The 15,133-nt window shown below is 34.9% G+C and overlaps 2 protein-coding genes across 3 annotated transcripts; both read right to left on the bottom strand.

Annotated features, from left to right (window-relative positions):
- Window positions 1–7,298: 7,298 nt before the first annotated feature.
- On the bottom strand, window positions 7,299–9,879 carry LOC146739395 (lectin BRA-3-like). Its single transcript, XM_085502347.1, has 4 exons — window positions 9,620–9,879; window positions 8,625–8,994; window positions 8,088–8,167; window positions 7,299–7,395 (listed from the first exon to the last, which is right to left on the bottom strand). The coding sequence occupies exons 2-4, from the start codon at window positions 8,825–8,827 to the stop codon at window positions 7,376–7,378; spliced, it is 303 nt and encodes a 100-aa protein (XP_085358473.1). The 5' UTR covers window positions 8,828–8,994; window positions 9,620–9,879; the 3' UTR covers window positions 7,299–7,375.
- A 2,092-nt stretch (window positions 9,880–11,971) lies between these two features.
- On the bottom strand, window positions 11,972–14,164 carry LOC146739396 (salivary C-type lectin 2-like). Of its 2 annotated transcripts, none has more exons than XM_085502346.1 (6): window positions 14,100–14,164; window positions 13,887–13,902; window positions 13,645–13,707; window positions 12,788–13,154; window positions 12,539–12,618; window positions 11,972–12,132 (listed from the first exon to the last, which is right to left on the bottom strand). In XM_085502346.1, the coding sequence occupies exons 1-6, from the start codon at window positions 14,160–14,162 to the stop codon at window positions 12,110–12,112; spliced, it is 612 nt and encodes a 203-aa protein (XP_085358472.1). In that variant the 5' UTR covers window positions 14,163–14,164; the 3' UTR covers window positions 11,972–12,109. The 2 variants fall into 2 exon arrangements, with proteins under 2 accessions (XP_085358472.1, XP_085358471.1); XM_085502345.1 differs by having other exon boundaries at window positions 13,420–13,707.
- Between the last annotated feature and the right edge of the window lie 969 nt (window positions 14,165–15,133).

The raw sequence follows: 15,133 nt of genomic DNA on the forward strand, positions 1-15,133 counted from the left end.
TAGATTTCAGAATATCTTTCTTAAACGTCTGTTACCCAAAAAAAAACAAACATTGTGATAATATACATTGTTATCGCACATTTTTTATACTACATGTTATTGCAAACCGATGTTAATGGAATTGGAAATTAGATCTGTGTCATAAAAAACGACATTTAACATTTCAATTATCCTCTCTCTCTGACCCGTGTATTTGTATATTGTTTAATTACTTTCATACTTATACAGTGCTCAAAAAATGTTCATTTCCAGGACACATTCACCCGCCCCGACGGTACCAACTCTGTACAATGTCTAACGAACCCCTGTGAAGTCACTCAGTGCGAGCGATATCCATACGCACGATGCGAGGTTGATTATTGTGGGGGATGTAAGACAACATTCATCGACGATGATGGTAGCGTATTGGACTGCTCTGGTAATAACTATTATACGCTGACAGGCTTTAACAGCTACATTATAATTCATTATATATATATACTATCCAGATACAAATTAAGCTAGTCAGAAAATAAATAAACAAACAAACATACAACTACTTTCAGATGATAATATATTTGATATGATATTTTTTCTCAAATATAACGCTCAGCCATATTAGTATGTTTGTAGAAATATATACCCGATATTCATGACCGATTTCTTATGTTCACCTATTAATTCATTTTCAGAACAAAATGATGATCCATGTGCGACAATAAGATGTGGATTTTATGCACAGTGCAAAAGGGGTAGATGCGTTTTGAATAATCAGAAGTATTCGGCATATTGCATATTATACGCACGCCCAAAATTACAGTACTTCCATGTGCGTGTTCTCGTTAAATCATGTATAAACCAAACTTTGTTCTTTTACATATTTCAGCGACATACGCGACAGATGCCATTCCCCAGGACACGTTCATTTGCCCAGATGGTACTATGTCTGTACAATGTCCGACAAACCCCTGCGAAGTCACTCAGTGCGAGCGATATCCATACGCACGATGTGAAGTTGATTACTGTGCGGAATGTAAGGCAAAAGTTACCAATGATGATGGTAGCGTACTGGATTGTGCCGGTAAATTTAAGTTTGCATATAAGCTGTATGTCAGGCAGGCTATAGCATTTGCATCATGATTTGGTATCTATAGTAACTGAAACAAAACGAGGTGGCCAGGAACTAAATAAATAAACAAACTTTCTAGATACACAAGTAAGACAATGGGATATGATAGTTTCATCTATAAAAATAAATAATCTGGAGCGGATAGACATTTTTCTGAAGCATAGCGCTTAGCCACTGCATGCTTTTGGGAATAAATCCCCGATAATTTTTTATAGTATTTCAGGCAGTGTGGCTAGACTTAAATTTAGTGACTGATTGCCTTAGATTAACTAATTTAATTCATTTTCAGGACAAAATCCCGATCCATGTGCGTCGATGAGATGCGGATTTTATGCGCAGTGCAAATGGGGTAGATGCGTCTGTCCATTCGTGTGTTATAAAGGGTATATACCAGTGTGTGGCTCTGACGGTAATACTTATCGAAACGAATGCTCATTGCGTGTAACCGCCTGCACAAACCGACACAATATATATGTACAGCATATGAAAAAGTGTCAGCATGGTATGCATATATATATATATTTTTACAGTTTCCCTTTGATTAATGAGAAGTATCCGACATATAATACAGAAGTGCACAGCCACATTTCCATCTGCATAATATTGTTCTTGAAGTATATCCTCAAAATTTATATTTCATGCCGTACTGTTATACGGCGCATCAAAACTGTACGAGTATAAGATGTAACGTGTATGTTCTACGTATGATATAATTATTTTGTATTTCACAGATAAGAATCGATGTACAGGTTTGTCACATTCAGGTCACTGTAGAGCAATGCTACTACGATGGTATTTCGACCAATCAACGGGAACGTGTGAACCTTTTATCTACTCGGGGTGTGGAGGAAATAGAAACAGGTTCTGGAGCAAGTGGAAATGCAAACAAAAATGCCCGGACTGATTTGCAGTATTGTAATATCTCTGCCGCGGGGTTTTTCATCTTCTTGGCTGTGAATGTTCACTTGCAGAAACTATTGATTGCCCTTTATATAGCAATATAGTTATTCACGAGTAGTTTTACGAGTGAATTTTGACAATGCCATCGGATATTTGATTATTGAGTTCATGCAATATAAACCTTGGATGTATTAATGTGTAATAAATTGATACTATATGAAAAATAATAAATTACTTTTTTTGAAGATCAAACATATTTTTTTTTAAATTAGCTTTGACACTTAGTTGCAATTGCAATTGTTTTTCAAAACAAAAATTATAACAGTATATATAGTTAGCAAATTTATAAAGTCGAAAAAAATAAATCATTAGTTATCTTCCCTTGGAGATAATCTTTCAATACAACGAAGTTTGTATATGGAATTCAAAGGAAAATTTCGCTTGATTTAAGTATACTTACCTGTTGCAATACGATTAACCAGCATAGCCATTCAAACATCAGTGGTATCCTAATCGTCATTTTTTGGGCCGTGATATGACATACATGACAACGTGTATCCATTTTATCAACGTGCATTCCCCTCATTGAGTAAGTAATTTGTAATATATGATTATTATCATATGATTAAAAAATGTGTACAATAAACACGAATTGCGTGTCGAGACATATATTAAACTTATTGAGTTTGCTTTAATAATTATACTAGTATAGGAAATCAGTGATTATAACTTTGACAAACTCAAAATTCATAAAAAGAACACTGAAAACTAATTACATTTGGCATGGTATGATATACCGAATTCTTTATAGAAGGTACCTAGGATATTTTTTTTCTTTTTGCGGCAAAGTAATAATAAACTCTTGGCTTTCAAGTACACAAGTCAATTTACTTTGAAGACCAAATTTTGAAAAGTGTAATTATTTATTACATAGTGAAATTGTCTATGTACTTCAAATAGTCTTGATTTTGTATGTTGAATTATTCAATGTAAATGCTATTAATACCAGGATGTTGGTACAGCTAATATGCGGTTAACATAGCCATTGAATTTAATAGGCATTTTGTCTGAAGTTCCCAGGACATCGCTGATACGTACGCAGATCGACTTCGTTATTTAGTATGTACATCTTTACAGATTGGAAGAATCCAATTTGTTTATCAATCAATTAATGGTAGTGTGTGTGGAAAATTCATTGACACGTTTTACAAATGCTAGGTTAATTGAGTCGATATATTGGACTATTATAAACGAGAATACCCTGAATTTATTCAATTTGTACTGAGTTGTACTCCTGATCAAAACAAGAACATTGACTTATTAATAGGTTGCACGACAATTGGATGATCGGGGAATTTTGACGAGTTGCCAAGCGACGAGGTATAATACGAAGATGTAGAATAACACAGCGCATTATTGCGTGGTGACGTGTATTTACCTAGATACAACTTTGGACAGGGTTTAATTGATCTGCAACATACTGTCTAAATACAATTAGAAGAAGATGCAATTGGCGATTAGAAAGTCCGTAAATAGAAGTACTTTTTATTATCAAGTTACCAGCGTTTAAAAACCAAGTATGTGTAAAACATAAGCTCAAAACCGTTTCATATTCAGTATTGTATAATTCCTTGTATGGTTGGAAAAAACATCCCTGAAAAATAAAACATCCCTGAAAAATATACGTTACCCATGTACCTTTTGTCTGTGAATAGTGATAACAATTTTCATAAATAATATTTAATGATCGTGACATCAACAATGTTGTGCCACTGTGTGGGACCAGACGTTACTATTATGTATGGATAGATATCACGTTCTTTTACGCCGTGGCATTGTATGTGAGATGACAGTCCGTACACGTATGACCTGAAAGTAATAACCACGCCCATTCAGGAATTCACTCCTTTATTATTATTTATTAATATGTTATGTTGTTATTATGTACTTAATATGTAAAATCCACAAGTTTCTTGCCCAGAGTCGAATTTTTCTGAATCTTGCCTTTGAACTAAATCTCTTAACAAGCGCGGCTATCGCAATGTTTTTTTTTTTCAAACGTGTTCTGTTTAACTCGCTGGACACGCCTATAGAGAGATACCCTACCATAAATTAATACTAGCTCACTGTCAGAGTGATATATCCATGCACAGAATATAATAATAACTAGAGGCAGAACAAGTGTAAATAATGAGCACATATACACTGTGTACGAGTGAGTTTAAAATGCTCCGAATACAATTTACTATATTAAGTTATGCATAATCAAAGATTGCAAAAATTAGTTGAGGGTAAAGCAAGTTAATTCAGTGGGAAAAAAGTCACAATTGATGATCATAAATAATATTATGTTGCTGAAGTTATCGTGATTAACGTGTATTTAAGCTAAACAAAGAGCATCGTCCGAAGTCATGCACGGCATATAATGGTTTTATACGTTCTACTAGATCGTGTGGTAATTACTGATCTCACACAAACACGGCATACAAATCACCAAGTAATAGCACAATAGTGATTTGGAACATGTTACATATTGTTTTAACCACAAGGAAGACCATAGTAAGATTGAAGTTATTTTTTTCTATTTTTGCACCAGTTTAGTCTCCGTCAAGGTAATTTTTTTTCATCTGCATATATTTTGCCCAATAATCAACACAGATATTTCTATTAGCGTAGATTGGTCCTCGTATTCTCTCCCAGTACATGCGGTAGGCAGTTTTTATTTGTAACGTACATTTCAAAAACGCACACTATCTAATCGTTTTATATAACGTTGGTTCCTGGAACACTTTTTTTTAACACGTGCGAATCAATCACATGCGATACAATGTTGGATAACAAAATTATAACTTGGGACATCAATCATATAGAATAACGTGATTCATTAACAGATTATTAAAGTGTGTGGCAACGTACATTTCACTTGACCTTACGATGACAACATTTCAAATAAATTGCTAATAAATATGACGCAATATTATAATAAATTAAATGCCGTAAATTAAAATGTATTGTTACAGTATTCGTGATTATATCAAACTGACGTATTCGACTTCCGCATGTAATGGAAACATTTGTTTATAACCATGTGTTATCTTATTCCAGCAGTGAAACAGTAACGTAATGTCATATTTAGAGGTAATACGTAACATGGATGGATTGTGAAATAAGAGATTAATAAAAATTCATTTTAGTGTAGGATGCATGCAGCATATATAGAAACTTTCGTATCAAACTGCCCGGGACCATCTATACCTCCTTATTGTGTTTGTTTGAAAATATCTATATCCGTACGGCATTATTCTGATTAGATATACATTTACGAATAATGAAATGTTTCGGTGAAATAAATACAAAGTTATAACATGGCGCTCTAGGTGTGGTGCAGTTACTATGATGAAATTGTTTGCACGTGTCTGTTGATCGACTTAATTAGTTGATTACGAGCGAATGGCTGTGTTATGTCTGTCATCGTTTAGGCCCATTTGAGGTCCTGGACGGAACTCGACTCAGTGATTTGGAACTAATTACGAGATAACCGTCGCTATTCGGACTGCTATTTCTGACAGTTGGTATTCGCAGTTATTAATGTAGTGAACGATTAATCAAAATATATGACGTGTTCAGTACTTAGTGTGATTGGCTGTATGATTGAAGGCCACGCCTTAGAGTCTTAATACTTCTTTGTAATTGGTTAAGGTTTTGAAAGTGAATAAAGTTGTTTTTAGTTGGTCTTGGCGAGTACACCAGGACAGACGCAGTCCTGGAGAGTCTTGACGCAGACTTGGGCGAGTCTTGGGTCAGCCTTGCGATAGTCTTGGGGACTTTTCCCCAGGGCGCTGTGTCTTATAGAGTGCTCGACTGACCGACTAAGACGAGAGTTGAAACGTATTTCGTTGTGTGCATCTTATTTGACTGTAAAGTTTAAGTGACGTTCCCGATCCCGAGTTAGACCACGCCAATTACACAAAATATGTCCATGAAATGTTGTATAAACATGACCATGAAATGTTGTGTAAACAAATGAATATAAAAACAAGCTGTGTTCGCATTTTTAACGCGTGATAATAATTAGTGACAATATTAAATAGTTCAGACAACACATTAACATGTTTGCCTACGTCATCCTGGGATTGTATATTTATAACTTGCTTTTTTCACAGTACGTAAACAATGAAATTGTTTTAACATCAACCGACTTCAACAAAACGAAACGAAAATACACTTATTTCAACACAATCCGTAGTTATCAGGCTGTATATAAACCTAGAGTTGTCATACAACCTTCATGCGTACAGTCACAGTGACAAAATGTTCCTAACTTTGTGACGTCAAACTATATTATATGAGACCAAATCGTGCAACAGTGCCGTTTTAATCGCCGTAATACGAAGATTTCGAACTTGATAACTAAAAATACTCGGTTGGTGCAACTATAATAACATATCGCTGAAAAGGATACAATGTCTGCCGATTACCAAAACCTAACGCGCCTAGATGCCACGCGTAACTAACTAAAATTATCATTCAATTCATACGCGTGGTTCACAATTCACAGAAGTTTGCTCATAAAATATCACTTCATAGAGCTGTTTGGTACTCGTGACGTCATGGAATGTTTTATTCACTTATCTTCGGTTTGTGAATAGCACTGACGCGCAATTTATAACCAACTTCCTCAGAAACTAGGAGTACGACTCAACATTCCACGGTGCCGTGATTTGTTTTCTTGTCCTCCTATTAATCATGGCAGTTCCGTGTGGTAAAGTGCATAATGCACATTCTAATGCCCTGTTTGGTGATTTGACAATATATATTGTTTGTAATTATAGTAAATATGAATGTTTAGGATTGGTTCATCAGATATCAGCAAAAGTGCGTTTTCGTCTGAAGTCGCATTTACGGACTCCACTTCATCATTGAATCTGAAGTTTTTCAAGACTCCACAGTTCACTAAACATATTTTTCCCATTCTATATTTCTTGTTTACTTTCTTCACTAAGCGTATGTTAAACGTTTTGACATTTACTGATTCGTACTGCTCGGCTAGGGGAGATGTTCATAAATGACACTGGAGCCGCGAAACTACGGCTGGTAGGTAAGCGACTCGTTTTATCACTCGGACATTTCAGTAGCCCAGGTGATTCAATTTATGCAAATCATAGCAACGTAGTCGTCGTTTCCACATGGAAACGCATGTCAAATAGTAGGTCTACAAACAAACTTCAGTGACACGCATCATAAACTCATCAAATGCAAATAATGTATCTACTTCTATTATAGATAATGAGGCCAATTATAGATGCCGACGTTATATTCCAGACAGCAGAGCAGTATAAGAGTATAACTTATACACATAACACTGGATCAGTTGGCACATTTTCCTCCTAAAAAATGAAGAGTTGTAATTATATTTAAAGGTTATAAACAGCAAGTGCGAATAAAATATATCTGTAAACCATTTGTCCAGTCATTATTGACTTAGAAAAAAATACCTAAATTAAATGCGAAATACAGCGAAGATTGGAAAGTCTGGTCCATGTGAGAATGATTTGGGAATTCTTGGAAACTGACACATTTATTTTGCTTGGCTACCATGGTAATATATTTATGCGTCAACCATACATGTGCACTTTCTCATAAATGATTAGACAGATCTTATTATCACAGGCTGTACTTTCAATCAAGCGGAGAAATTGATTGGCAATTAAATAACCGCTGACTTGGAGCAAATATTATAGCATGATTATAAATAAATAATATCATAAGTGACAACTGTTCACAACCTAGATACTAATTATATAACGATTTGCAGTAATATTGATAAGTTTGTTAAGTTTCTGTGTGAACACGAGCATTGGACATTTGGTAAGTCTATGTGAAATTCATAATTCATTATTACGATGTTTTTGACAAAACTAAAACCATTTTGCCAATTTTACTCACAGTAAAAAGGACCCCACCAATATTCGTATCAGAAACAACGTATTACGCGAAACGAGTTGAGCAACGTGTCCATTGCACATTGCGTGGTGACCGCATATAAGTATACGCAAATCAAAACAGACAAAAAACTTACGGATTTCGCAAATGAATCCTTTCTTTTTTGTGCAACACTCATCGTCAATTTTGAATACTGGGTCGGTTCTCGGATATTCCCTTGAAGAAAACAAACTTTCTGAATTAGTCATCTGAATACTGCGATGTCGGTGCCGATGAGTGTAACGATAATGATAACTGCTTTGATTCGATGCGTTCGAATTCTTATTATTTTGTACAGTTTGTGCTTTTGAATTTAATGCACAGAAAATCAATCAATCAATCGATCGATCGATCATTCGAATCAGTCAAATTTCTGCTGACTTACAAAATATTGCTCACCGAATTTACTTACCACTAGTAATCAATCAATCAATCAATCAACGTTAACAACAGACTGTATGTATGAGTAATGTATGTTCAACATTTCAACGTGATATTAACATAATATACTTCAATATGAATGTAAATATAAAAATTATCTTGATACTCTAACACAAGTTTCATCCGAGTATTAGACACAAGATAATAAAAATCAATGTCTTATATGAAAACGTAATAACTAAGAAATATTTACCAGAGTTGACAGCAATCTTGGTCATGATCTTCATCCGCGCACCTGAGATTGACCTTGTTGTTGGGATTGTTTGGGGACCATACCATATCTTGCGTTTTCATAGCTTCCCCGGTGGTCCACGTAAAGGTACCTTCTATGTCCCGATCGTTGCAACCAATCCAATAACCGTGTTTAGGTGGATGACTGTACACTGTCGATGACATCAAAAACGTGCGCAGTGTATTGCGTACTTCTTACTTCTCTAAAACAGCCAGCGATGAATCAAACCCATCAATACTATACTGATCTCTACAGTAGTCATCAGCTGATTTCCACATCATGATTGGGCTGAGAAATACCTTGAACAAATCGTCTCCAATACAAAGTTCGTCTGAAAAAAGAATATCAAAAGTAGTTCAGAGTAGCACTATAGCAATTCCCATTAATAAATTTCACAACCGCAGCTGCAACGAGATATGTATGTTGAGTAAAGATTTTATTAACTAGTGATGAACTTAAATTCTCATTTCAATGTGAATACTTAATTATTGCCTAATTGTTTAACAATATCAACACTTTAATATAAAAATATTTTGACAATTTTCAAACGGCATACAACTTCCTAGTACATTTATCTACAGTACAACAACATGCTTCATGATGTGATAGGTTATCACACTATCCATGAAGATATACATAAAGATACACATTTATGTAAGTTACACCCTAGCCGATAAACGCCGAGACCACTTGGACGATTTTTATCAATGAAAATGGATACTAGCTACCCTGCCAATATGTGTACAGAAACATACAGTCGTCATTTTAATCGAATCTCTGTACTAAAATTAGTTCACTGTGTAGCTAAAAATATACGCAATATAATGGGCTCTTATTACGATTCATATCCAAACATCGGATTTCGTAATCTAGCGTAGTTTCATTGCCACTGATGTACACACACGAAATACAATTTTGAAAAGTTTCTCTACATGCCGTCAAATTAGAAGACGTACCTTCAGCAGAATCATTATATGCCACATTCTGGACAGAACATGGACAAAACACGCGTACTTCGTAGTTCTGACATAAATTAATGGTTGTCATCATGGAAACATATCAAACCAAACGATAAATGACACTGTAGAGTTTGTGATGTCTGGTCCCACGGAGTGTACGGCTCTACCGCGGCACGACACTCCATCTCAGAGGGCGAGTCACAAATTTGATAATTTAGACGAAGATCTTCTATCAATTCAAATTCACCTACTGCTTCAAAGTCAACCAGACCGCCATTCTCGTCGTCCATCCATTCGGTCCATACATCACAGGCTGGTGGAACAAAAAATGCGTTAACTATCGTCAAAACAAATACATATGAAACACTGATACACACGCACCAGATATTATAAAGCGCCACAGTCACTGTGTAGTGTAGGATTTTCGTGTTGGAGTTGTCAAAGCGTTGTTCACGGCTCATGGTGTTCATCTCGAACGCGGCGCATTGCGACAACTGTAACACTTCAACATCGATGCTACTGATTTATTACGGTTCAAATATCAACAAACATTTAATTCAAAGCCAAACGCCACTAACAGATCGAAATCCGAAGACTGGTGAACGTTGCACCTGGACAACGTCCGTTAACTAGTGTTAACGTGCGATTAGTTACACTGCAACGGTTGTTGTTTCTGCGTGGCCACTATGAGCGTGTGTTTTATTTGTGAAAGGAACATCGATGGTCTGATAATGACCAGTGCTGATAAATCAATCGTGATGAAAATATGAGAGAAAATTTGCACTCGCAATTTAAGAATAACCTTGCTTTAAATGGGTCTGATTTACTCGTGGTGCAACACTTGTAAACTAAACAACTTTGCGATTATAATGAATGATACTGCATACTGTTGCTGTAAATAGCAAAACAATTATGACTATATAATATATATTGAATAAATAAATAAAGATGATAAAAAAAAATAATAAGTACTACACCTTCTTCTGCCGCATTTGTCTGAAGTAATAGAAATAAAAAAGAATATGTTTATGCATTGACAATATCGGTTATGCAATATATTAGCAAATCGAAAATACATCTTAATTAATATTATAAGTTATATACTCGCAGTAATCGAAGAGAATAAATGTATTTTGTGACATCTTACCTTTTGCAAAGATGTGAAAGAGAAAATGCACAGGAGCAGTACTAACAGTAGCATGTTTCAGGATATGAAAGACTCCGTGAGTCAACGTACGACGATTTTATGGACAACGCCTGACCCGATATGCCATTTCATATGTGATTACAGGCAATTAATATTCTAATTTATTTTGTGAAGTGGAGTCGCGTGTTTTGCAGTGTACTTGAACATTAACAGTTCTCGAGTTCTCGATTCATTTGTTAACTCTCCCCGATGTTGCTATGCCAATATAACTGAACACAAACTAAGTCATAAATACAAACCAATTCCAGCATTTCCTGTTGTGTTTATGATTGAATGTTTAATCGCCCATTATCGAAAGATAGCATCATTGTATATATGCGTTTATATGGTTACTTCGCACCAGTGTGTATCGATCTAATTTCTTTTTCATGTTATATTAAATTGTTAAGTATAAAAGTAACGTTGAGTACGGTGCAATGCGATATGTGTCTGCTTACTTGCTTATTATTTGCTGAAGTCTCGAGTTAGAATCCCGTTTTGCTTGATTAATATGCGCTTAATGTGTTTGTAGTGTTTGTATATGAAGTGTATAAGTTATTATTTACGATCAAGCCTTCGAAGAAACAGTCATGTTCTTAGCAAGCGTAGTTTTTCCCCCAGAAATGGAAGATGTCCATGAAAACAAGACAGTGTAGAAAGCATGATACTTACATGTACGCTATCATTAGGGAGTGTATTAACTGTTCCTGTTATCTGCACGTAATATCTCAATGGCCGCGTGATAAATAATTAGAATTCAGGGCACGATTGATCCGATGAAAGATTCACATCGACGCGACGAATTGCAAAGAAACAGCCAACAAATTTGGATAATCGCAGCAAAATAGATATTCCATCTCACACCCCCACACACACATGAAATCGAACAAATGATACACATATGCCAATGCACACACGTATTCAAATAAGTGATAAAAATATTCCCCGGGAATGAGACTAACCGAGGTAACAAGCAATACTTTAAATGCTGCATTTTCTGCCAAAATAATCTATAATGTCTTTGTTAATATTAAATGATACTGACACGGTTTCAAATTAGCTACAAACTCTATTCAATGTTCATTATCAATTATTTTTTGGTGACACTAATTGGGATTTGCGTTCAAAGTGTTAAACAGTAGATATTAAACAAAAATACTTCATTTGATTGATTGGTGAATGATGAATTTAATTGAGAATGTGTCGGTAATTTACATATCATTTATATTGTAAATGATTACTTATCATTGTGTATAATTGTCACGTCTTATAAACCACATATACCATTGTGACATCGTCTTCTATGGACGTGCGCAATATCCCGCTGGAGATAAAATGTAAATTTTATAATCAGAGTATTTCGAGTAATAGTAATAAATGTACTCTGTAGTAGTACCACGTATTTTGTCTTTTGTCTCCCATATCACTGAATATGTTGCATGCTTCTTAACGTAATTACATGTTATGCATCTTTGGGCCGACGAAACGCAACAGGTAACGATATTAATACATCAGTGATGCAACACAAAGTCTGGATAATGTAAAATGCCACGTTTACGTTTATATTTTACAATAAATAATATTTCACATACAATATCAAAGAACACTAATTAAAAACGCTCCAAAATACCCAGAGTACAGTTATCCGTATTGACTCTTCAATAGAGAAAATAATTGTTTCTAAGTGTTCATTTCGTTTTCGATATTCAATTATATTATAGTGAACTTACGAACTTCACAGATGAAAGCCTTGTTGTCTGTACAGCAGGAATCATCCATTTTGAAGGAAGGATCGTTTTTTGGTCTTTCCCTATAAAAAACATTATGACAATTGACGGATCAATACGAAGAAGCTCACAGAGTACACCCATTTATTTGTAATTGCAGGACGGGAGAGATTACCTGAAGAATGACTTTTCAGAAAATGTTTGAAAAAAAGGAAGTTTGCAATCATAATATACTAATTGGAATCAACGTACCACAGTTGACAACAATCCTGGTCCCCATCTTTTGCATCGCAATTACCGGTATATTTGTTGTTTGGATAGGAATACCAGGCACTGTCTGGCACATTAACCTTCTCTCCATTCAACCATACGAATATGCCTTCGTTTTCCTCGTCGTGACACCCAATCCAGTAGCCTTTCCCTTTTGGGTCGGAGAAACCTGGAACATTCTTTATGAACCTTCTCACAGAGTTTCGTACCTCATTAGATTCTAAATTAGCTAAACCGGCAACGAAGCCTTTTGGAGCGAAGAGGTTCTTGCATTGTATGTCTGCATCGTACCACGTCAGGGAGCCTTGCCAAACCATTTTATATAAATTATCACCAACACATAGTTCGTCTAGTATAAATATAAATAAAATCATAAATATTTGCAACAAATTATAACTGCCCTACTAAATCTAATGGTTATCATTTTGAACGCAGTTTTACAGTCGATCCGTGGCTAAAGTATACTCTGAATTGTGAATCTAATGAATCATGTTATCATAAACAATCGACAATAGATAAAATCAAGCAAGTCGTTATTAGTTAGTTTGAAACTTCCCGGTATTTCATGCTACTACAAAGTGTTAAACAAAATACAAAACGGACGCCATTCTTACCGTTTTCCAATGGCAACGGGCAACACAATCGAATCTTGTAGTTCATACAAGGGGAAACATTGTCTTCATGAAAGCATATCAATCCATCAGGTAAATCGCAGTGTATGGTCTGTCCAGTTTCGTACGATAGTGTATACGGTTCAAGCACTGTACGGCACTCAATACTGCTAGGGGTTTCGCAGAAATCATAGAGGCTACGAAGATCAGGGAGGTATTCAAATTCACCAAGTTGAGGGTCAACAAGACCACCATTTTCGTCATCCATCCACTGCGTCCAATTCCCACACTCTGTATTTTGAAATCAATGTTACTTTATGAAGTATTATTTTAAAACATGGCGCGAAAAGATAAAAACGAAATAGAATTGTCGGTTAATATCAGAAATATTATTTTTCAACTTACGTATAGCCGAATATACAATAAATAAATAACTATAATTAAAATAAACACAGTAAGTCGTGTCTTACCTGTTTGCGTATTAACCTAAAGGAAGTAAATAGTAATATATAAAAATTATATAACAAGCAATTTCTGTATATTTTAAATGCAATTATATAATACTGTAAATACAAATTACAGATCACTATATTATATAATAAAACATATATTCTGTATAGGTATTGTATCAATGTAAAGATAAATTATAGATCGCAAAATTATTGTCAGACAAATTTACTTACGCTAAATGCCCATGACAAGACTAAAAACAAATGTACGAACCACCTGAATTGTTGCCCATCCATACTGTCGGTAAACTATCAAAATTATAGTAAGTTGCTGTATTTATATTTATTCATGGATATCGAGTTCTGCCAGGCAATGTTAACTACAAATTACCCATTCTGTTGACATCAAAGGAAGTCATCATGGCCGCGTATATTAAAACGGATTCATTTGCCAGCACACTTTGTAGTTATTACTCATACAAATATTTCGATACAATATACAATCAGGAGTTTTATTTCAATTTAAACAACTATAGTATACATTTGGTGATTGAAAGTGTGTGTTATGCAATTTACAACAAAAACGCCGAATTAAACGAAACCGCCATTATTATTATATCATTAGGGGTTTTCTCATAAAACAGGTTCCACGCAATATGTAATATTATTATTTTAAGTTTCGAATCCAATTTCGACTTTATTTCAGTTCATAGACAGTTTTATTATGTTGGGATAAATGCTTTTCAAGGAGTATTCTAAATTATCACATGAACGAGCCAAGTTATTTCTCCTTGAACAGAAACTACGGCTGTATACGTAGCCTGGTCGTTCTATGTCATACCCGTCAAAACAGACGAAAATCACAGATGAATAAAACAGAATGTTTTTTTTTTATACGGCAATATATATCAAGTTTGTAATACTATGTCACCATACGAAACGTACAGCATTTATTTACCATACGAAATGTACAGCATTTATTTACTCAGACTGGTTGGAAAAATGCACGTAACGCCAATGAAAACAAACTAAAAAATCATTGAAGAAATCGACAACTTGGCTTGTTCATGAGATAATAATAATAGACGTGTATTCTAATCAGCTGAGGAAAATGCTAGTGCTGTAAAAGAAGAATTACTGCTTGTCGTCGACTCGTAGTGACACGGTTCTACGTCAATCGTACTATTAGATTATTTCTTCTCTAAAACATGAATACTTTAGTTAGTAATTACAAGAACACGTTCAGCTACAACAATAGTGTGTAATCG

This window comes from Saccoglossus kowalevskii, chromosome 8 (assembly GCF_978046115.1).
Source record: "Saccoglossus kowalevskii chromosome 8, keSacKowa6.1, whole genome shotgun sequence".
Taxonomy (NCBI): Eukaryota; Metazoa; Hemichordata; class Enteropneusta; family Harrimaniidae; genus Saccoglossus; species Saccoglossus kowalevskii.